This window comes from Falco punctatus (assembly GCF_963210335.1).
Source record: "Falco punctatus genome assembly, chromosome: 4".
In the NCBI taxonomy this organism is placed as follows: Eukaryota; Metazoa; Chordata; class Aves; order Falconiformes; family Falconidae; genus Falco; species Falco punctatus.
The window spans coordinates 106,329,818-106,352,689 of record NC_137583.1 but is presented as its reverse complement, the minus strand read 5'-3'; the positions used below and the strand labels follow the sequence as shown (position 1 = coordinate 106,352,689).

Here is a 22,872-nt window from a genome sequence, read left to right as displayed (position 1 = left end):
TTGCACGAGTTGTTGTCTACTTGTCCCCGTTTTGGTAAGAGGAAAAAAAGGACCCACACGCATTTTGGAGGGGAGAGAGGGGGGCCCGCAGCAAGATGCGCCTGCCTGCCCCGCACGCTGCCCCTCCTCTAGCCTCTTCCCTCAGCCCGCAGCGAGACCCCGGCCCGGGAAGGCTCGGAGAGCGGGCGGGCGGCTCCGCGCTGCGGTGCGACCCCTTCGGCCAAGGCACTCACAGCGGGCAGCTCGGGAAACCTGTCGGTGAACTTCCCCCCGTAGACAGCCCGCAGCGGCCCCGCCATGGCGGCACCGGGGCCGCAGCGGCCGTTTATCCCGCTCGCCTGACAACAGCAGCGGGCGGCGCGGACCCGTTCCCTCGGAGACATCAGCGGGAGCGGCCGCCTGGGGTTGCCGCCCGCCGCGCTCCCAGCGCTCGCCGGCCCGCCCCCGCCACACCGCTCCGGCCGGCCCCGCCCCCTCACACCGCTCCGGCCGGCCCGCCCCCGCCACACCGCTCCGGCCACCTCCCGCGCACCCCCTGGAGAAAGCCAGGAAACAAAACGCACTCAGGGCTGTTTTGTAACCGCTGTGACCCAAGGAAATCATTCAGGCCCAAATGCGGAGGTAGCACCTTCCTCAGACCCGTTATTACAGCCCTTGGAAATTCACCAGCTTTCAGACAAGCGGGCTGAGGCTTCTCTGGGTTGAAAGGAAGTCTTACAAAGTGAGAAGTCCAATGAAACGTTCAGTCATTATTAAATATTCTATTAAAAAGTACAGCCCCTTTCACAAATGTTGTCACATGTATAAAAACATTAATATAATATTTTATACTGAGACTGCTCCTCCAGAGCAAACCGCAATTCCCATTGATACCATGGCACAGAGGTGGGTGAGAGGGGCCTGTCAGCACTGCCCAGGCACCACCTGAATGCTCTGTCTTAACACATCGTGTATCTAAACCACTGTATTCGCCTTTAAGAAACAGATGTGGCTTACTTCAGAAAAGCAGCATGTGTAAGACTGAACAAGTTTCATTGCTGTTTAGAAGCCCCTCTGCTCTTACAAAGACTTTTACTCTCAGGTGACATTTAGTAAACTCTCTCCTTCCCAGCAAAACACCTACATTTAATCACATCCCGCTCCATTCTCTACACTCCTATGATGGCAAAGCCAATTTTAGATAAACATACAGACCTTAACCGCAATTAATTAACAAACACTACCAGCTGTTGCCATTTTATTCTCAGCCCTAAGTTTTGTTTGATAAGGAATTAAAATTAAGGAAGCTAAATTAAAACTGAATTTTCAGGACTCTTTACTACAAATGGAAGATGAGTCTTGGGCAGCGATTGCTCACCGATGACCAGGCCACTGGGTAGTCAGGGTACCTGACTACCTACCTGCTCCAGCGTCGGGAGCTTCAACAGCACATGTCAGTACTATGATCAGATAGCTTCTAGCAGGCGTGAACATACTTAATCTTCTCCAGGTAACATATGTTATCATCAGCTGTTACCTAGCTGTGGCCTTTCCGATGCCCTTTTCAAAAGTAGGTGTGTTTTTCTGTTGTCAGATGTGGCTTGTTCCACATAGTTCATACAGAACATCCACAACCACTTGGAAACTAAAGTTCTTGCAAATTCTTAATGTGTTCAGTTTATTTCATATTTCAGTCATATTTGTTTTTACTTAAAGTCCAGAGCACTCCTGCTAAATAAAGCAATAATTGTTGGTAGTTCGATAAATGAAATAAAATGATCAATTACATCTTGCCTCGTGATCTGTCCATGTCAGGTGCAATTTCTATCTAGTAAAGGCTAAAACTGCAGGTGTTAGAAATAAGGGATTAATTTGATCTGATTGTAACTGGGTAAGGATAAAGCTCTCAGAAGAAGAGGGAACTATTTATAGAGAGGAATAGTCAAGTAAAGTATCACAAAAATTATATGGCAATAGCAGGGCATGGGAAAATGGGACTTGAATTTTTATTCTTGTGTTCGTTGTACTTCTAGCTGGCTATCCACCTGTGCTCAAGGTATTACCATTTTTGTACATTCTGTTATTTCCGATTTATCTTTACGTTGCTTTTTTCCCCAGTAGGTGGCCACGCTTGCTAATTGAAAGAATACACTTAGCCAGTGCAGGTTGTGTCAAAGGTAGAAAAACAGGACCTGGCCATGTAAAAAGAATGTCTATTGCAGAAACAAGTAGAGCAGAAGTCCTCAGCCTACTCTGTTTTGCCCCTCTGATTTTTTTTCAGCAGAAGTGCAGGTCTCCATAAATTAATTTGAAACCTACTACCAATATATATGCTTCTCTTAGATATCCCTTAGAAGTCAAGATCTTGGAAGCAGATCCTAAACCCTCTCAGACCAAAAATCTGCTCTTAAAAATGCTCTCAGTTGCTAGCTTCTTTGGAAGAGAGAGATCTCACTGGCTACTCTCTGCAAGAGATGCATCCAGGTGCCACAAAACAGAAAAACGTTTTTACCTGCAGGAGCTGCTTCTGTTACAAATTACTATAGCAGGGTAGATACTGTAGAAAACCGGCTAGTAAAAAGGTATGGAAGAATACATCTCTTTCACCTCCTAGATGAAAAATACCTTCTATTACTAAGCTGAAAAACTGCATCCATATTTTCACCCCCTATCAGGAAAAAAAAAATCTTCAAAATGAGAATCTTGAAGTCACAGAAATGAAACTAAACTAGTAGTGGATGAATTTGGAAAGATTTTCCCTTCATATACATTGTATTACAAGTAGTTAGGATTAAGCCTGGTAAAAGCCAAGCTAAGAGCATTCTCAGCACATTACAGGTGGACACACAAAATAAGAAAGGGTAGTAAAAGCTAGAAGTTTCTTACCTCTGTTTTCTAGGTGTTTTCTTAAGTCCACAGGGCAGATAAAATGTGAACTCACAGTTCCACGTAGATGTATCCAACGAAAGAGCTGCCCCTTCTCACTACAATTCTGCTCATTTTAGGAATCAGTGTCATATTCATTCCTTCTTAGATTGCAAGCTAGTTGGTGTGCAGGAAGAGTATTTGTAGGGTAGGAAGGATCTGTAAATGTTAAAGATAAGCTGATGAATTACCAAACAAAACAAAAAAAATAACTCCATTTTAGAAAAAAGACTGAAACTTTCTTGACTTCAGCATGAATTTGTCACCTCCTGTGTTGAAAAAATCAGATCTCTAGAGAAGGCGGTTTTGGAAAAAAATTGAACAAAATATTGCCTGCTACAACAGTACTTGTTATTTAAAAGTTACCTGTATTTACTGGCATCCAATTCCCACAATATATTGCCTTTTTCTGTCTTGTTCAGGATGAAAGATGAGGAAAGGAAGCTGCCTAGATGCCTGCACTTTGCTTCCTTTATGAAGCACAAAGATCCCATGCTCTGCAACACAGTTCTCATTCTGACTACAATGCTGGCAGAGATGGCCGTCAAAGCACTAAGTTTGTGACGAACTCAGCCTCTGAAGGCCAGAGAACTCCATGTAAAATGCTGCAAACTGTGAAACTCTTCGTTGTTATTGGCTGGTTACTTTCATGGGTTTTAATTCAACTCATTTACAGATACAAAATTACTGCTATGTGCTGCATACATTCTATACCGTAAGATACAACCAAACCAATGAATGTACAGAAACAATGTAGACAAGCAGAGATAGAAGACAGAAAAAAAGATACTACAGCAGATGGACACATGAAAAAAAAACATTGGCAACTTGAAACAAAGAGACTCTGCACATCCTCTAAAGCAAATTTCCATTCAGTATTACACATCTAGAGTCAGATTTAAACACAAAAAGGCTGAACGGAGCATATGATTAAACTCTGCAGAGAAATGCTGAAATAGATAGAAATCAGTCTGGTGAAATCATGGCTGACTAACATTTTTGTTAAGATCATCCAACACAGTTTCACTTTTGCTATCTGACATATCACCCAAGATGGCATAAAATACAAAAACATGTTCACTGGTAAGGCTATCCAGCTCTGATTTCAGAGCATTTCTTAAACAGCTGTTTGTCCAGACTACAACAGAAGAAACATCTTCACCACTAACATTCACAGAGACCTGTTGATCCCAAAATACAGTAATTGGGACTCAGTCACTTGAGTACTGCGTCTGTTTCACACAATCACTGTGACTCTTTGCTGTTTGCTGACCCAGTAAGCCAGCATCAACCAGCTATGAACAATTTGCAAGTTTCACAAAGCGAAAGAGACACCCTACAGCTCTGTGTAGGGGTCAGGGAGGGAGTTAGCGATAACCTCATGCATATGACACGCTTTTTAGCAGCACACCAGCACCCTAGACCTGCTGTTGCAGGCTCTGAGTCTCGGAGTGCATTCACCCCATTGCCCAAACTATTGAGTGCCTATATACTTAACAGACAAAAAGCATGTGAGCTTTGCATTCATGCTAGCAGTTTCAGAACAATGGCCTACTGCAATGTATCTTAAGTCTGCTCAAAAGATTCTGAAAAGAAAAATTCTGTAATCTCTCATGTGAAATTAATCATTCTGTATCACTTTTGCCCCCTTTTCATTAGTGCAACTATACGACATGAATTCGTGCATCAAAAATTCCATGCAGCCTTCAATTTCAGGTATATTTGCTAATCTGAAAAATTATTCTAATTTGAGAAAGTATTTTGTTTATTTACTTATATGAGAAGGCTAGAATATCTGATCCCTACATGCGGAATGTAACGGTTCTTCTTTTCTGAACATCACTGCATTACATTTTGTATTTTCTCTCATTCTTCCTGTGTAAACTGAGTGTGTGGTTTCACGTTACACCTAACCAAAGCTTACTGCCAAACAGGTGGTTCTTGGCTCTTCTTCTCTGAACTCATACTCCTCTACTCCCAATCTGCACCACATCTACTCAGCCTGCAGCTACAGATGAGTTGGTTCAGTGAGCTGAGCCACTACAAAACTGTCTTCTGGTGAATAATTTTTTGCATTACATCAGTGGTTGATCCAACTCATTCTGCAGCTGTAGGGTATCACAACTTACTCAAGAGGTCTGAGCTGGCAGCTGGAAACAGAAATAGACTAGGATCGTATCTTCTATTAGTGCTCTTCATTCGAGTAGATTAAGTGAAACATGAAATGCCATGTATGACGTGAGCATTTAATCTCTAAACTGAATTTAAATTCAAATCATTCTAAATAGTGTAATATTTTAATTTTTTTCATCCAAAACTGTTCATGTATGTACTGGGTCTGGCTGGGACAGAGTTAATTTTCTTCTTAGCAGCCTGTATGGTGCTGTGTTTTGGATTTGAGACTAAAACAGTATTGATAACACAGCAGTACTTCAGCTACATCTAAAGAGTACTTGCACAGGGTCAAGGCTTTCTCTTTCTCCACTTTGTCGTTGTCCCTGCCCAGGGGGGTATGCTGAGGGTGGGCAAGAAACTTGGGAGGGGAATGCAGCTGGGACAACTGACCTGAATTAATCAAAGGTATATTCCATATCACATAGCATCATGCTCGGCAATAAAAATTGGAGGTAGAGGAAGAAGGAGCTGGCTTCCAAGACAACTGCTGCTCAGAGACTGGTTGGACATTGGTCTCTTTGTGGGAGGCGATAGGTGTTTTCCTTCATACTGCCTTTTCCCTCTCCCCTTTACCTACCAAACTGCCTTTCTCTTGACCCACAAGTAGTCTTGCTTTTGTTCTTCCTATTCTATTTTCTGCCCTGCTGCAGAGAGGTGAGTGCGTGAGCAAGCAGCTGCCAGGTTGTTTGGATGCTGGCTGGTGCTTGGATGTATGTTCATAATATATATTAAAACCCATCTGTTTATCAGGATTCTGGTGTGTTGCTCAGCAAATCCTGCAGTCCAGCTGAACACACTGAAACCAGTCAGAGGGTTATGGCAAATAAGCAGTGCATTAGGGCAGGATTACCTCATTTAAAGGTCATTCTTACAAATATTCTAAAAGTTGGTCTTCACTGTAAGCTTCAGCAAACTCACAGCTCGGAAAACTTGCATACTTTCAAACATGTTTCTCTGGAGCTAGTCTGGCATTCTGCATCACTGGTGAACTCAAAGTCTTTTTCACTTTTTTGTTACAGAAATGCTTTTTGTAAGGCAAATATGTAAGTGATTAACTTTGACTGAGTAAAAGCAGAATGGGGAAATTATTAGAGACCAATCTGCTAACAATGGTACATGGAAAAGAATTGAAGATGATAAAGAGAAAAGAACAGACTGATTTTATTCCATCCACTTCAGTACCTTTTAAAGTATTGATATGTCCATACTAGGGAAGGAGAAAAAAAAAAAAAAAAAGACCAAAAAAAAACCCCAGAAGACACAACAGCAGACAGATATGACATTTATCGATTTCCCTCTCATTCTACAAGGCCGTATTTTACAAGTAGGGAGATATTTCTGATGCGACACCAAAGACTGGAGATGATTTTTTTAAAAAAGGCTGCAACATGACTGATGTAACCTTTCTTTCTGTTCTCAGCATGTCTCTAAAGTAGCAACAACAGGTGAAGATAAGCCTGCATTGGCAAGAGGACTGACTGGACAGCTAACACTGAAGTCGCATATTTTATGAATGAATGCCATAAGGGAGCCTCACCTCTGGTGTAACACTGGCCATAGGCTTTCCCTAACTTAACTTTTGTGTCAATTAAACACATGTGGTTTTTACTAAAAAAACTAAAGCATATTTTAAAAGTACAGCAGCATCAAATCTTGATTCAGTATTTCCAGTGACGGAGTATCTAAACAATTTTCATTAAATTGTACCAATCATTAAATACCATTATTGATAAACTTACTAAATGTCTTACAAGTTCCGTTTTTCATTCCTTCAAATACCAACTATTAGACCTTGCTACCATGCAATCCTTATCCTTCTCTCTCACAAGGTCAGCAGGTCTTCACATCTTCGGCTGTGAGGCAAGATTTCCAGACTGTTAACCATTCCTAAAGGCCATCCCTGAATTATCCTCAGTTTTGTCAGCATCCTCCCTCAGTTATTGACATAAAGATACAAAGGATTACAAAGGCTCCACAAAATACACCAGTAATGCCAAAAACCAATGATGTACACCCACCAGTCTTTAGAGCAAGGTGGGATATTTATATTTGCATGTATTAAGTCAGACTGTTTATATCCACATACAAAGCAATCAAGACTTGTTATCAACCCGTCCTCTTTTAAGTTTTAGCACTCTCCCAATAAGAAGCCCATCTCTACAGCTTTATCAGTGGTTGTTCAATTTGAAGTTAGGTAAACTCCCAATCTTAATTCAGATTTTCCTGTGTAGTTCCTTCTTTCAACTCATTTGACTAATAGCTTTGGAAAGTGGTTCTTTTAAAGCATTAAACCACGACTCTTCTGTGTCATACACAGCTCCTGTCTCTGGCACCTCAGTGGCCTCCTCAGGCTGCACCGCACCCGCAGCGCTTGGTCTCTCCCAGAGACTCATGTCCTCGGCGCTGAGGCGGAGGCACGAACACCCCACGGCCAAAGGGCCCCGGCCTTGCTGAAGGCCACCTCCGCAGCGCCGAGCCGCTCCTCGGGATTTACCCGGCTGCAAGACACAGGCAGCGAGGCCGGGCGGGGAAGGGAACGCCGCACCCGCAGGCCCCGCGTCGCCCCTGGGCTCCCTCAGGTGGCGGCGGTGGCGCCGCGGGGCCCGGGGGTGAGGGGGGCAGCCCGCCTCGCGCCTCTCCCACAGGCCTCCGCGCACGTGGCGACCCGGGGGGGGGAGCGGGGGGAAGCGGCGGCGGCTACGAAAGGGGTTCCGGCCCTCCGCGTTGCCATGGTGACGGCCGGGCAGAGGGAGGAGGGGAAGAGGAAACAAAAGGAGGAAGGGAAAACGTGGGAAAGAAAGAGAGTCACGTGACGCGCCACCGAACCGGAAGCGCATGCCGCGTGCGGGCCGTGACGTGGCGGCGGCGGAAGTACGTGTGTGTGTGTGGTGTGTTTTGGTCGGGGCAGAGGCGGCGGCGGAAGTCGGCGGCGGGCTGGGTGAGGCACGGCTGCGCCCCCGCCCCTCGCCCCCACCCCTCTCCCGCGCCCCGCCGCGGAGCCGCCTCCCCTCTTCCCCCTCCTCCACCCGCCCACCCTGCCCCGGCTCGCCCACCAGCACCGCCGCCCGGCCGGCCGGCCGGACAGACAGACAGACGTCGCTGCGCCGCCGCCCGGCTGCCCCTGCTCCCCCTCCCCCGCGCGCGGCCGCCGCGGCCCGGCCAGGTGAGGCGGCGGGGCTGGCGGGGCGGGGGGCCGCGCTCACGGGGCGGGGGGGCCCCTGCGCCGAGCGGGCGGGCGGGCGTCTGTTGTTCGGGCTCCTGCTGGCGGCCGCCTCCCCGAGCGGGAAGGCAGGGCCGTGATGTGGGCTGCCGAGGTGGGCAGCCCTGCGTGCGCGGAGGGGGGGCTGGTCTCTCCTTTCCCGTCTCAAAATGGCGCCCCCGATTTTCCCACTTCCCCTTATTCCTGTGCCTGGAAGGGAGCCGCGGGGGAGGGGAGGTGGCGGCGGAGGCTGGAGGCACCGCGGCGCTGAGGGGAGCGCTGGGATCCTGCGCTGCGTGCGGGCCCTTCTGCCGCGAGCCCCGCTGCTGGGTCCGGCCGCAAGGGCAGGGTGGCTCCTTGCGAGCGGCGTGTGGGGGACGCAGGGGGGGCTGGGCGGTGGGTCCCTCGCCTTCCCTTTCACTTGCGGCTGGAGGAGGGACGGGGAGTGCGGTGGGAAGTCGAGTACTCGGACCGCACGTCGCCGTCTGGGGGGTCGCGACCGGTCTAGTATATTGGGTAGGCTGTACGTGAGACCTCGTGGGAACTAGGCGTAAAGCTATGGTGGAGGAGCAAACCTGTGCCCTCGTACGTCTTAGAGGAGAGCTGAATTCTTTTAACAGCAATCAAAACGTTCTAAAAAACAGGGCTATGGAAGGCTAGTCTCTCGGCATTTGGAATTATTTTTTTTGTCTTACTTTATACCTCTTTCAGAGCCTGGCGGTGGAAGAGAGTGGCTGAACAGTTAACTAAGCAGCTGAAATTAATCAGCTTCTTCCACGTAATGTCCAGAACAAGTAAAAAGCATGGCATCTTTGTTTTTTCCAATCTGGTAGAGAATTTTCAGAGTTGAAGGCAGGCTAGATTGCATGTGTGTATTGTTATTCTGTAATAGGAAATGTCAGGAAAAAGGTAGATGTTGGTTGAAGTGAGGTGGCTGGAGACAATGATAGTACAGTCATCGTTACTTACATTTCCTGTATGATAAACCAGTTTATCTGAAAGCAAATGGTACTATACATTGTTCGTATGAGCTCATGAGATGGTTATTATGTTTAATTGGAAGGCAGTGTTTTTTTGCAGTGATTATTGATTCACATGTTAACTTACTGTCTCATGTTTCAATATAAACTGGCTTATATGTGACAAGCATTTTGATAGTTACATGTATCACTGTCTTAACACTGCAAAATGTCATGCTAATTCTGCCAGACATGGATGGGAATAAGAGAAAACTTTGTTAGTAGGAGTGCCTAATGAGCAAGGCTTTTGAGATGCTGCTTTTTAAAACATTGAAGATAGTCCAGTATAAACAAATTTAAAGTAGATAATGGTTGCAACATCAGCATTGTGTGATCTGTCTCTGTTCAAGAAGCATGAAAGAGTTTATTAGAAATTACTACAGTTCTATGTGTGTTCACAGTAAGAAACACTTGTCACTTGCTCTGAAATATAAAAATGGTGGAATGGTCTGGTTTTAAAATTAACATGAATGTTGTTGTGTTCTTTGCATTTGATAATGCACTTAATCACATTCACTGTAGGAACAGTGTTAACTCTCTTAATCTCTTTAGTAGGCTGGCTTTTGTCACTAGTGTTATTTTGATACTTCTGTAATAGCTTTCTTGTGGTTTAAAATAGGCACTCATCTGAACACTGAAATGACTGAATTATGCCATTAAATTATTTGTAGGTATTGGCTGGGGCTGTTAGTTTTTTGTACACACTCGGGCACAATAAAATTTGTGTGGTTATCTATTAAAATACTTACGAGTCTTTTGTAAATAAAACTCACTAACAAAAAGACTATCTAGCAGTATGTAAATTTCTCATTTAGAGTGATGAGAACACCCTGCATTTGGTAAATTAACTGGAGTACTTTGCTAATAATATGCTCCAAACTTTGTTTTGGCATTTCAGCATGGAGCTGCTGTGCCTTTGGGGGATATCTGTGAGAAGAGTGAAAGTTGCTACTTGCCAGTAGGACCTATGTATTGGCAGTACCCAACACTGTAAAATGAGCCTTGTCTTTTAATAAAGTACTGAGTTCTCACCTTAAACTCCATAAAAGAAAATCTCCCTCGTTTCTATCCATATGAAGCCATCCATCTAAGAGATTTCATAGTATTTTCCTTAGCACACTCTTATATAATTTCCTTACATCCCTACGTGTTAGTTTAAGATCTTGGTTCAAATCAAACAGTTGTGTACTTGCTTTTGTGTAGATGAATGGAAATGTCTCATCAAAGTTTCTTTTTCTTCACGTGGTTCAAAGTTTACTTAGTATACAGAAATGGGGGTGAAATGTTGGTAGGTCTTTTCCTGGAAATTTTCACCAAAGCTAAGGGTAAAAAATAGATATTGCTGGAAAGCCATTGAAGTAAGTTTCAGAGTTATCTTGGGAGTGACTTCTCAAAAAAAGACTTGAATTTGGAGTGTGCGCCGGGTGCTGAATGTAGTATTCCTCTCTTGCATGGTGTTGTTACGGTTCCCAAGGCTAGTATTTTACAGATGACTTAAGGAACTGGAGAATGAATGTGACCTGAGGCTTGGAGCATGCATGGGGTCTGTAGCATTGAAATCTACTGCTAAATCCTTGTGAGGCACTATGTTCATCACACAAATGCAAAAAGAACAGATCAAAACCCTTCTGTAATGGCTATGTCAAACTGCAGTGCTGCTTTTCTTCAGATTAAGGAAACAATTTTTTTGGTTTTCGTGTTTGTGTGTTGCCATGTTGTGAACTTACTGAAGAGTTTCAGTATCATCTGAAACTTTAAAAGATGATGATTTCTATATACTTACAGAAGGTGCTAGTGACTTTTTTAATGTAACAAAATCATCTGGATGTGCTCTATCAGGTTTTCAGTCTCGTGGGGTTTATTTTTTTGTTATCCTGAGCTGTTAAAAAGTGGGTGGTATGACTGTAGTAGGTTTTATCATTATTAGTTATATCAATGTGACTATTGAATGAATGATGTTTGCATTATGTTTCTGGGACTTCATGGTCTTCCTCTCAGGTAGTGTGATCTTGATCAGCTTGACAGCTGGTTGTTTTTTTTACGTGGTATATGAGCATCTGGAATGATTTCTGATGAGGAAGGAAGAATGTAAACTTTGAAGCTCTCTAACAACTACAGCTTCTGTAACCTGGACATCTATAAAAATTGAATTAGGTATTTTTCTTGACAACCTGTTTCAGCTTTGGGTTCTGAAGGAGTTTTTTAAGGGGTAGTAATTACCGTTTTCTAAGTGATAAAAATCTGCATAACTAGAAGCTGTAAATAACCAGTTGAAACAAATAGATACTAGGTGAGTTAAATCAGTCTTGCCTGTTTTTCAGTCAGACCTCCTTTTGCTCTCAATATGGGAAACAGCGAGTAAAAAGCAGTCATAGTGAATAACTGGTGTAGTGGATTGATTTCCTTGCTCTGTGTCATGTAGAAGTCACTTGCTCCAAAGAGTACTAACTCACATGGTTATTGGATGTAGTCTTTATGTCTCTATTAATGCTGCAGAGTCTAGAAAAGCATGGGATGAATTAAGATTAAAGGGGTGTAATTATTTCATGGTTATCCAAACCACTAGAATGCCACAGCAAACACAGATGTATTTCATTTTCAAAACAGAAATAACTTAATTATCTTCATTACTTTTCCAAAGGAAAAACAGATGGCCAGTAGTATTCTGAGCTACCTATATTTTGGCTATGCCTTGCTGCTTTCTGTCTTGTAATATAGCTAGGGAGGGATTAACTGTTGTCACGGATCCATCTTTATCCAAATTGCTCCACAACTTGCGGAGTATATTTGAGCAGCATGGGGGGTAGGGTGGAGGTGGGGAAGAGTCTTGCCTGGGAACCAACATACCAGCTGTGTATAAATTGTTTGTACTGTAAGCATGAAAGGTCTGGTACTTTTAAAAATAACTGGCTCCATTCTTGTATTCTAAAATACTAAACAAAAATTTGAGTAAGAATTTTGGTATGTATTATTATACATTATACATTATTATGGTACTTAATAATATGGGATATGCAGGGGCTTTTTTGCTTCATAGAAACAATCTTTCACTGTGGTACACCTTCACATGTTTGTAAGAACATACATCTAAAGCCTGATATTTATTAGATGATGCTGTGCAAATAAAAAAATAATAATTTGTTGATTTAAGGTTATCATAATACCAATCAGGACATAAACTCAGGACAGACAGGGATGACTACAGGACTGGAATATCCTACCTAGAAGTAGCTAACTTATTTTGAGGTATGGGAAAAGGAGCAATATGAGTAAATAGGAGTGTCTTTAAGATGATGAAAAATTTTTTTCCTAAGACCTGTATTCAAGTTCTGTTTATAGTGAGACATAAAATACCATTTTTCAACTGTTATGTTAGTGAATAAATATGCTAATATTTATTCATTGCTTATTGCATGGAAATGAATTTGTAAGGGCATATCCTAGTGGAGAATGGAGTTCTGCTGGAATGCTGGAAGCACTCTCCAGAAAAGAAGATTCTTGAGGACTTGTGTTGGGTTTACCAAAGAGAGTGAGGAAGGAGAAAGAAGGCTTAGTGTCTGAGCTAGGTGTGCCACAAACTGGAATGCTCAAGTGCCTGACACATGTGCTTAGTGGTTTGAAATGAGGAGATGGTTAAAGACAGCCACTTGGTTAAAAATGTAGTTGCTTTACTATACTGAAGAGAGAGCAAGAAGTCACTTGAAAATACTAGGTTTACTTACCTTTTTGCAAGATAAGTATTAAATCCATTTTAATGTACTTTAACTTGCTTGCATCCTAGATGCTAGAAAAGGTGTATTACCACAAAGTGTGTACAATTCAAGTAAATAATCAACTGGAGTAGGATAAATCTATAGGGTGATTTTTTGTTTGGTGTTTTAGGGTTTTTTATTTAGCAGAAATTTAGAAGCAGATGTTTCTATCACTGAGAGCTGAGTGAACAACATTTAGGTATGTTTCCTGTGGGCTCACTTAGAATTTTGTTTTGGCAGCTGGGAGGAAAGAGAATACTGAAGGTGATTATGCCAGTCATTTGTACAGCAATGCCTACCTGCAAAAAGATTGAATCTGTTAAGTGTGTAAAAAGCATAAATCTTAGGCTCAGAAGTGATACCGGCAGAGTCTAAAGGCTTCTCTGTCCATATGAATAAATACTGTGATTTCTTTTGGGTTTTTTTAAGGAGTTTAAAAGAAGAGTAGGTAGACAAGGGAATACACTGTGTTCATACTTGTTCTTAACAAAGATCTCTTGCAAATATTGATCTGCTAGGACATGTTGGTACTGGAAACAACAATTAATCGTCATATAGTTCTGTGGTGGCTTTCACAAAGTGATCTGGAATTCTAGCTGGTCAAGTCAATCCATTTTTCTACATATAGAAGGCTTTGGTTTTTTGCTTTTCAAAGTACAATTCTTAACTAGAGAAGGTATTGATTTGTATATCAGGATCATTGTATTTTTATTTAAGGAAATTGCATTTGATAGACGTGTTAGAAGTGAATTGAGAATACTTGCAAATAACTGGCGATTGAGTTTTCCCAATTTGCTCAATTTTTTAGCATCCCATAGCGGTGCTGACTTCAGAATATTGCTCAGCAATAGCAAAATTATGGAAGGAATTAGTATTTCTTTTCATTTGATATTTTATCAATAATGTGAAAGTCTGAATCTATTGTTATACTTTCATCTTGATGTGTTAAGTAGTAAGAGACTGAAGGCTTACAAGAAGAAACTTAATTGGATTTTAATGTCCTAATTTGAAGCTTTAATTGGAAGACTAAGTATTGAAGAAGATAACTGGTTCATTTGTCACAGATGTTCTCTATAGTTGACATCTTAATAGCGATGGTAACTGTGCTCTGGACTATTGACTTTGGTAAATGTTAGGACAAGTTACTTGTAAGCATTAATGAATTAGATTTTTTTCTTACTTGGTTTGTAATTCTAATATCACCCACTGTCTTTTCATAAACAGGTTGTTACTGGCAGAAGCACCACTGAAATCTGAACCCTGGAACTTGCTTTCAAAAGCTTGAAACAAAGGACTTCTTTCTAATTTGGGCATGGCTAATCGAGGAGCAACAAGACCCAATGGGCCAAATGCTGGAAATAAAATTTGCCAGTTCAAGCTAGTACTATTAGGAGAGTCTGCAGTTGGCAAATCAAGTTTGGTGCTTCGTTTTGTAAAAGGACAATTTCATGAGTTTCAAGAAAGTACGATTGGAGGTGAGAAAACTATCCTGTTAATTTTTTTCACATTGAGTTTATATTGTCCTTGTCCTTGACAACCTGGAATGTAATGGCACTTCTAGAATGGGTCATTGACAGCAAGAATCAAAACTGAGCCCTATGTCTCTAATTGAGAACTGTAACTTGCTAAGATTAAAGTTGTAGTTGGCACAAGGTGGAGAAAGCAAATGCGTGCTTGAACTACGTAGTTCTGAAAACTGGGCTTGATGTTACGTTTTGTTTGTGGGTGGATGTGTGGCTATTTTAATTGTGTTGTATGCCTAATGCATGAACTAACTGCTTAGTAAGAATTAAGAACTTGGTTTCTAGGGGGGGGGGGGGGGGGAAATGCTGCATCTTCCAAAAAGCTTGTATTGTCATGTATGCATCCTGGCTTTACTTTTGATTCAGGAGAACTTGCTACATTTCTGAATATACCTTTCTCTGTTAGTAACCACAGAATTTAATGTGCTGGTTTTACATTTTGTGACTTTGAACAAAACAGGTGCTGGCTACTAGAAAAAAAAAAAAAAGTCTGTTTAACTGTGAACAGATTTTATGCCCTACCCCCAAACCCCCCAGTAGATTTCTTTGGTTACATTAAGTTTGTGCTTTGAGCTCTATTCCTCCTTGGATAAATTTTAACCTTACTCTAATCGTACAGACTTAAGCAAAATACGGATTTTATGGATTGATAAATGTTGTCTAGTTGTTGCTGCTTGCATGAATCAGTCTGTTTCATTGTAATATTTATATGAAGCCATATCAGTGGTCTGTATGTGTCTTTACACATGAACAGTTGTGGAAATGTAAAAAAATCTACAAAGATCACGAAAATAAATACTAGCTGAATTTCATTGCATCATGTTTTTTTACCCTATTTCCAGCTGTTACATGTATTTATTTTGTGTATCTGTCAGCATAAATGGGCAGCCACTTTTTTCTCTCATTTAGCAGTCTTACTAACGCACACTTTTGGCTTTGTGTGTTTTATAATGGCTTTAGGATGGGTGTCAGTGTGGAAGGTTCCTGTATTAATCTTATACAGCTATGTGGTAATATGGAGAGCATTCTCAAAGATCTATAGCGAATTAACTTCCCAATATCAACGTGATTTTTAATTTTAAAAAAAATCAAGTTAAATTCATTGTTCAATTTCAGCGATGTCCAATTCTTCTAACCTCCTTTTTGTTTCTTCTTGGTTTAGTGTCTGGGTAGAACTAGGGATAACCCAAACCCTGTTACACTATTTAAAATCTATACAAAGATTAAATAAGACCTTACGTTCAATTTCAGACATACAGTTAGTGTCTGAATTAAGTCTGTATTAAGTTGTGCCTCTTCCATATGAAATAGAAACAAGGAAATGCCATGTAATGCAGCTGAGAGATATTAAATGCAGCAATGTTGGGATTCAGAAAAAGTTTTCTGTAGAGAAAACTGTCTGACTCTGTAGCTTGTAGTTGCCTAAGGCGTAATTTTCTTTGTATACATAAGGGCCTTTTAACAAAGAGAGGCTTATGTGCATTGTGAATCTAAATAAAAACATCTGAAAGAGTGCAGTTACAGACAGACATACTGGATAGTAGTGGTGTGTTTTTGCCACTTCAGATAGTGTAGCAATACTTGTTAGTTGCTTAAGACAAAATTATGGCTGTCATGGGTGATAGGCTTTCAGATAATTAACATAGCTGATTTTCAATTTGCTATGGCCTTGCCAGATAGAAGAAAGGTACCTTGTTTTCAGAAATTAACTGGCATTTTATGGTGGTTGAAATGTTCCTTTCAACAAAAACAAAAGGATGCCATAGAATAAACCCCTTTTTTAAATTCTCATCCCAAGTACACCCCTTCATTTATGGTGTGTAGGTACATTCTCCTGTTGAAGAGAATAATGTCTGTAAGAACTTCAGATTCTGCTTGTTTAACATCTTATTGTTGCTTTGGAGAAATACAATGTTGAGTTTGTTCTGAGGAGGATGCCCTTTAGTCTGATGCAGGATGCATGTTTATTTCCTCTTTATTTTAGTTCTGGGCTGCTTAGGGAGCTACCAAGAGGAGCCTGTTTTACCAGTGCTTGGATATTTACCATTTAGAGATTCACGGTGATTTAACATTGGAACATCAAAGCCTTTACGTTCTCCAACATCCCTGCTCATCAGTGACGGATGCTAATACCCCTGAAGCAGGAACACCTGACCACTTAACTAGTCGGCTTCTGTATGTTAGTTACAATGTAATGCAGCTGGGGGATTTGATTACAAAGCAAGATTGACTTGCTTTTGGTTTACTGTAATGAGTTGAAAGTTGCAGCAGTTTTGGAATGATTCATAGGCTGTGATGTCTTGGAGTATGTGGGACAAGGTAACATCCCAGGTATGCAAGGGTTATGGGTCAGTGCCTCTTCAGACATTAGATTTAAATTGGCCACAGTCTGTCAGTATGCTTAGGGATGAGAGCCTCCTCGCAGTTCAGCCAGGTAGGGGACTTCCCTTAATGTTTCAGCAAGCAGAAGGTCTTAAATGTTTCTGGTTGTTTCTTTGTGAAAAGAGCAAGGGCAGACCAGTCCAGTCTTTCACTAAATGGCTGTCAGGACTGGAAGAAGAACTACAAACATTTATGCTGGATTGCTCAGACTTTCATGTAATTTCTTGAAATTGTTGCTTTTTCTGCTGTGTATGTACTATAACTGGGCAAACAATGTGACGGTAAAGCAGGTAATCAAGACAGCCTGTCAGACCACTGTAATAGTTGCATGCTTTTATTTGTAAACTTCAAAAACTAAGGTAGAACAAGCCGAGTTAAAACTCAAAGGGCTAAGAGAACTCAGTAGAAGGAAATCCTGCTTTCCAGAATTTTTTCCCCCCATAAATTCTTGAGATTTTAGCTTGATTTTTATAATTTTCTATATTCTGTGGGTACTCAACTCCATGTTTCTATTGTGTATCTTAATCTGAATGGAAAATCTTTGCTGGGAGTAACTGTTTGAAGACTTGGAATAAGTTACTGTTTTCTGTAATTAGAAGACCATTATTTATGGTAATGCATTCAGCTATAGTGCCAATGGATGCAAGTTTCCCTGAAACTGCAGGCTATCAAAATTATGCTGATACTAATTCTTGAGATCACTTGCAGAATTGACAATATGGCTGCTTTAAGAACAAGAACTTCTGAGAAGTGATTCTTTCTTCCATACCTGTTAGCTAAGGTGGACTTTTCAGGAGCTGAAAATCAAGGCTTTTAGATACTATTCAAGTAATGTAAATGTGTAGAATTTAAATAACTGAACTGTTGGATGGGATGCTGTTACAGGTACTCTGTATAATCTGTTGAAGCAGAGTGAAATGTACTTAAAAGACTAGAGAAGGCTTGTGGTTGCTCAGATTCACTATTACAAAAAGAAAAATGAGAATTCTTTCCAATTTTTTCTTATGTCTTCAATTTGAGGGAAGACTGGTTGTTTAAATAATTGTTCTGTGTTGATCAGAGTTACAGTCTATCAGCTAATGATTGCTTCAAACCTGCTGTATTTTAATAGCCTTGAGTTTTTTAAGGAAATCATACTTGCATCTCCGTGAACATAATTTAAATGAACATAGAGATATAAGCAGACTTCTGGTTTCAGCTCCTCTATCTTTTTTGTAGCTGCTTTTCTAACCCAGACTGTGTGTCTTGACGATACAACAGTAAAATTTGAAATTTGGGATACAGCTGGGCAAGAGCGGTACCACAGTTTAGCACCCATGTACTACAGAGGAGCACAAGCAGCTATAGTGGTATACGACATTACAAATGAGGTAAGTACTGTATTAGGGAGGCACAAGGGGGATTTGGAAGATAGCAGTCTTGAATCCATCTCTCCTTAATCTTTCTCACTGACTTGAATGAATCAGTTCTTCATTTCAGAATCATTTGGGTTGGAAGGGACCTTTTAAATGTCATCTAGTCCAACGCCTTTGCCATGGACAGGGACATATTTCACTCAGGTTGCTCATTTCATATTGGACTATGTAATGTTAAATTGTGTCTTACACCTTTTTTGCTAAAAGACCATTTCTAGGGGGGTTTATTGTATTTAAAAAAAGAGAGAAAGCAAGCAACCAAGGAAATGGCATTGTAGAAGTGTTTCAAACATACCTCTAAATCAGTTCACCAGAATTGAGCTGTTACTCTCACCACGTTCCTGGTGATAGTTTATTTTTGGTAGTGTTCAGCTCAGGGCCCCCCAGCATTAGAAGGACATGGACCTGTTGGAGAAAGTCCAGATAAGGGCCACAAAGATGCTCAGAGGGAGGGCTGGAACACATCACCTATGGAGACAGACTGAGAGAGTTGGGGTTGTTCAGCCTGGAGAAGAGAAGGCTCCAGGGAGACCTTATAGCAGCTGCCAGTACCTAAACGGGGCATGCAAGAAAGCTGGAGAGGGACTTTTTATAAAGGCATGTAGTGATAGGACAATGGGGGATGGCTTTAAACTGAATGAGGGTAGACTTGGATTAGATATAAAGAAGAAATTATTTATTGTGAGGGTGGTGAGACACTGGAACAGGTTGCCCAGAGAAGCTGTGGATGCCCCATCTCTTAAGTGTTCAAGGCCCGCTGGGTGGGGCTTTGAGCAACCTGGTGTAGTGGGAGGCATCCCTGCCTATGGCAGGGGGGTGGGAGCTAGATGATCTTTGAGGTCCCTTCCAACCCAACCCATTCTGTGATTATTTTAATATCGTATTATTGCAGGTTAAAAGGGTAGGGATTAGAAAAGTAGCACAAGCTATTGAGACCAAAACCTAAGGTTATTTTTTTTTCTTTTTATTTGAACTTAGCTCAGATAAACTTCACTTGTGTTTGGTGAAGTAAGACTTAAAAATCTGAACCCTCAAAAAACTGAGAAACCCTGTACCATAATACACAGTGCTCAGTAATTAGGAAGTGTTTTGAGACAGTCAGTATAGCTGTTCATAACTTGATTTCTCCTATAAAATTCCCATTTTCTCTCTTTACCATTTCTCTTTCCTTACTCTGTCTACATAAAGACCTTCCTATCTTTACTTACTTTTTCAGCATTATCCCAACTAAGCGCATTTGAGAACTAAGGTAGGAATGTTTAATTTTAAAAGCTCAGTTGGCAAGTTAAAAGTGTGCCTTTGGACAAAGACGACAGCATTACATTGGCTTTTTGCTTGAAGTGTAGGTAACAGAGATTAGGATAATAGGTGAGTACAAAAGGATAATAAAACTCAGTTGCATCATTTTGCAATCATTAACAGGAGTCCTTTGCCAGAGCGAAAAATTGGGTCAAAGAACTTCAGCGACAAGCAAGTCCTAACATTGTAATAGCTTTAGCAGGAAACAAAGCTGATCTAGCTAACAAGAGAGCTGTGGATTTTCAGGTATGTACGTAACTTCTGTGTATAGAAATAGCATTTTTGTTGGAATAGAAAGTAAATAAACGTAGGAGGAACTTATGTGCATAGCTTCTCTAGTTGTTACAGAGGTCATGCAGTTAAATGTATATGCCAATTGATACTGAATTATACATGTTACTGAAAAAATCTTTGTACAAGTGATATGTAGCAATAGCCTTTTTTGAATAATTTAGACTTTGAGTAATAACTAATTAATTTGCATATCTTTACGGCTAATTGAATTTCTGTTCTTTGATGTAACTTCTTCCTGTCTTCTGCCCCAAATTACCAGTAACTAGTTTCAATGGGTGAGGTAGCAGTAACTGTGCAAACCATTCTCTCTGACTTGTCAGCAGGAGATTTTGATTATGGTATGATACAAAGCTGATTGATGGGCTTAACTTGGTTAGGCTATACTGTTGAAGCAGTGTTCAAGTTTTAATTGTGCATTTCATGGCATTCTTTCTGATTTAGTGGATGTATCTGTGCTCACTGCTATATTTTGTCTTCTAGGAAGTTTAACCAAGTCATCGGAAAAGAGCTTCCAAAGCAAATAAAACTTAGTGGTTCTGGTCCATTCATGATTGATTGAATTTTAATTGAGATAACATCTATTAGTCATTAATTCTTTTACTGTTTTAATCTGTGTTTGATGTCACTGTGTAAGATACTGCTGTGTATAGTAATGAATCCTTTTGTAACTATAGGAGCTGAACTATGAAGGTTAGCAGTGGTTTAGGTATTTGTCTGCAAGAATTCAACAACTGTTTTCTAATGTTCTACTTCCATATACTTCCATGTTAATTGTAATATAAAGATATGTGTTTTGTGAAAAATTGTGATATTTAACAAAAATTTCATACATGTGTGCAGTGAAAAACTTAATGAGATTATTACCAAACTACTATTTTTTGTACAATCACAATCTTACTGTTTTTCAGATGTTTGGGTCTTTGTTAATGTGGATTTATGGGTTCCTTGCAGACTTGACAATCCTTCCTCATTGCAAAGCACGTTTTAGATTTCTAAGTATTTGCTAGTGTGTGATTTCAGATATAGTTACACATAGCTTAGCAGATATTACCTAACGAATATAGAGTACTGTAGATTATTTTTTTCATCATAGGTATTCTGTAGTTTGTCTTTTTGCAGATTTCCTATTGAATGCAAAGACAGTTACGTAATTCTAAGAAGCTGGGGATTCCCAGCTGAATTGGCTAAGGAGAAATGGCAAAAATAGGGAACTTTTTATAAACAGTGTATTTCAGATCAAAATTCAGACTGAAAAGGGAGATAATGTGGTGAGATATTTAATACTGCACATTTACTTTATAATTGTGAATTTGTCAGGATAATGAAACTTTTCTGATCCATCTGCCTTGATGGTTGAAAGTTTCAGGATTGTTCACAAAATGCCTTCTTTCCAGGGTAATAATCGGCTTTGGCACTTTCTGGAGCTTATTAGGTTTTGCTGTTACAGCTAGTGTTCTGGATCAGGGTTGTCTTTTTAATAAGTATTTTTATTTATTATTTAATCTTGTCAGAGATTTTTCCATCTGGATATTTTTAAGATGAGTAGGGATTTTTAAGTTTGCTTTTCTAGATGTTTATCTGCTTGATAGAACTGTAACTTCATAGCTGATTAACACATTGTCACACGTGTTTCAACAAACATTATTTCTTTCCAAATGGTATAAAAATTGTCCCTTAGTAGCAATAAAATTATGTGTAATGATTGTGTGATATTTATTTATTTTTTAATGAAGTAATGATTCTTACTTTAACTTTCAGGAAGCACAGGCTTATGCAGATGATAACAGCTTATTGTTCATGGAGACATCTGCCAAAACATCTATGAACGTAAATGAAATATTCATGGCAATTGGTGAGTCTACAAACAGACTGAAAATTTAAGGGAATCCTTTTTGTGAGGTTCATACCATCACAATCTTTCTAACCAAAGATCTTTGGATTTCACAAAAATTGATTCTGGCACTGAAGCTTCCTTAAGCGTTTTCATACTGGTTTTGATGTTCAGAGGTCAGATAAACTTGAAGCACAGTTGCACAGGTGTTCTGTCAAGCACCAAAACATTTGGATTTAAAATCGCTAAGCTAGAGGTTACTTTTGAATTCTATCAGCAAGTTTTGTGTACCTGTCTTGATTCCATGCTGAAATATTGTACTGCATCAAGCTCAAGCAAAATTAAGCTTTAGTTGTTATATAAAAAAAAGCCACCCACCTTTCCCCTGGTATAGGTAATTTAAGAGTTTTACACAGCTTTTCTTAGTTGCAAGATTTACTTGGCTTTTGTTTATCAACTTAGTGTAAGAATGTAAGTGGAATGTGTGCCCTTTGGTATGTTGTTTGCAGCAGATTCTACGCTGCCTTGTGTAAGTGCAGAACCTGGAATAATGTACTTTTTATGAGACAGCGGTAATTGAAGCTGGAAACACTTCAGAATGAGAGAATGCTAACTTGCTTAAAAAAAGTCAAATACTCAATTTAGGGTAAACAAAACACTTGCTAAATACATTTCTGTGTTTAAAATTTTATTTGAATTCTAAATGCAGCTATCAGATATCCAAAAGTTGTGACAAAGATGGTGATGTGTGCTTAAATTCAGTGTCCGAGTATAAGTAAAGGGCACTGATTGTAAAAAGTATATTTACTAATATATTTTTAGCCCTAACGTAATCTTAGGGATTTCTGTAACGATACTAACATGTAATGGTAAGTATAAATGACTAAGAAATTGCATTGATAGACACAAAATTGTATGTAATTGGTAATAAAATTTTGTAAGTGGAGGAAAAAGAAAGCATGAGTTTTTAGGCTGGTGGCTAACTTATTTAATAGTAACCTTAATCACAGTAGTGGCTCTGCTACTGGGGAATAGTTATGTGTAGTGTCAATTAACCTTATTAAATATGTTTTGTATTT

At 40.3% G+C, this 22,872-nt stretch overlaps 2 protein-coding genes across 4 annotated transcripts in view; one reads left to right on the top strand and one right to left on the bottom strand.

Moving 5' to 3' along the window:
• The window catches only part of EFHB (EF-hand domain family member B), a 33,857-nt gene extending 26,099 nt beyond the window's left edge, over window positions 1-7,758 (bottom strand). Inside the window, exon 1 of one of the 2 annotated variants that reach the window (XM_080386434.1) lies at window positions 234-7,758. In XM_080386434.1, coding sequence (XP_080242560.1) covers window positions 234-383 — 150 coding nt within the window. In that variant the 5' untranslated portion in view covers window positions 384-7,758. The remainder of the gene's footprint in view (window positions 1-233) is intronic. The other variant, XM_080386435.1, reaches the window with a different exon arrangement.
• A 194-nt stretch (window positions 7,759-7,952) lies between these two features.
• The window catches only part of RAB5A (RAB5A, member RAS oncogene family), an 18,260-nt gene continuing 3,340 nt past the window's right edge, over window positions 7,953-22,872 (top strand). The window contains exons 1-5 of one of the 2 annotated variants that reach the window (XM_080386438.1): window positions 7,953-8,017; window positions 14,274-14,524; window positions 18,173-18,324; window positions 19,792-19,914; window positions 21,721-21,814. In XM_080386438.1, coding sequence (XP_080242564.1) covers window positions 14,362-14,524; window positions 18,173-18,324; window positions 19,792-19,914; window positions 21,721-21,814 — 532 coding nt within the window. In that variant the 5' untranslated portion in view covers window positions 7,953-8,017; window positions 14,274-14,361. Of the gene's footprint in view, window positions 8,018-8,037; window positions 8,243-14,273; window positions 14,525-18,172; window positions 18,325-19,791; window positions 19,915-21,720; window positions 21,815-22,872 lie in introns of those variants that run through there. The other variant, XM_080386437.1, reaches the window with a different exon arrangement.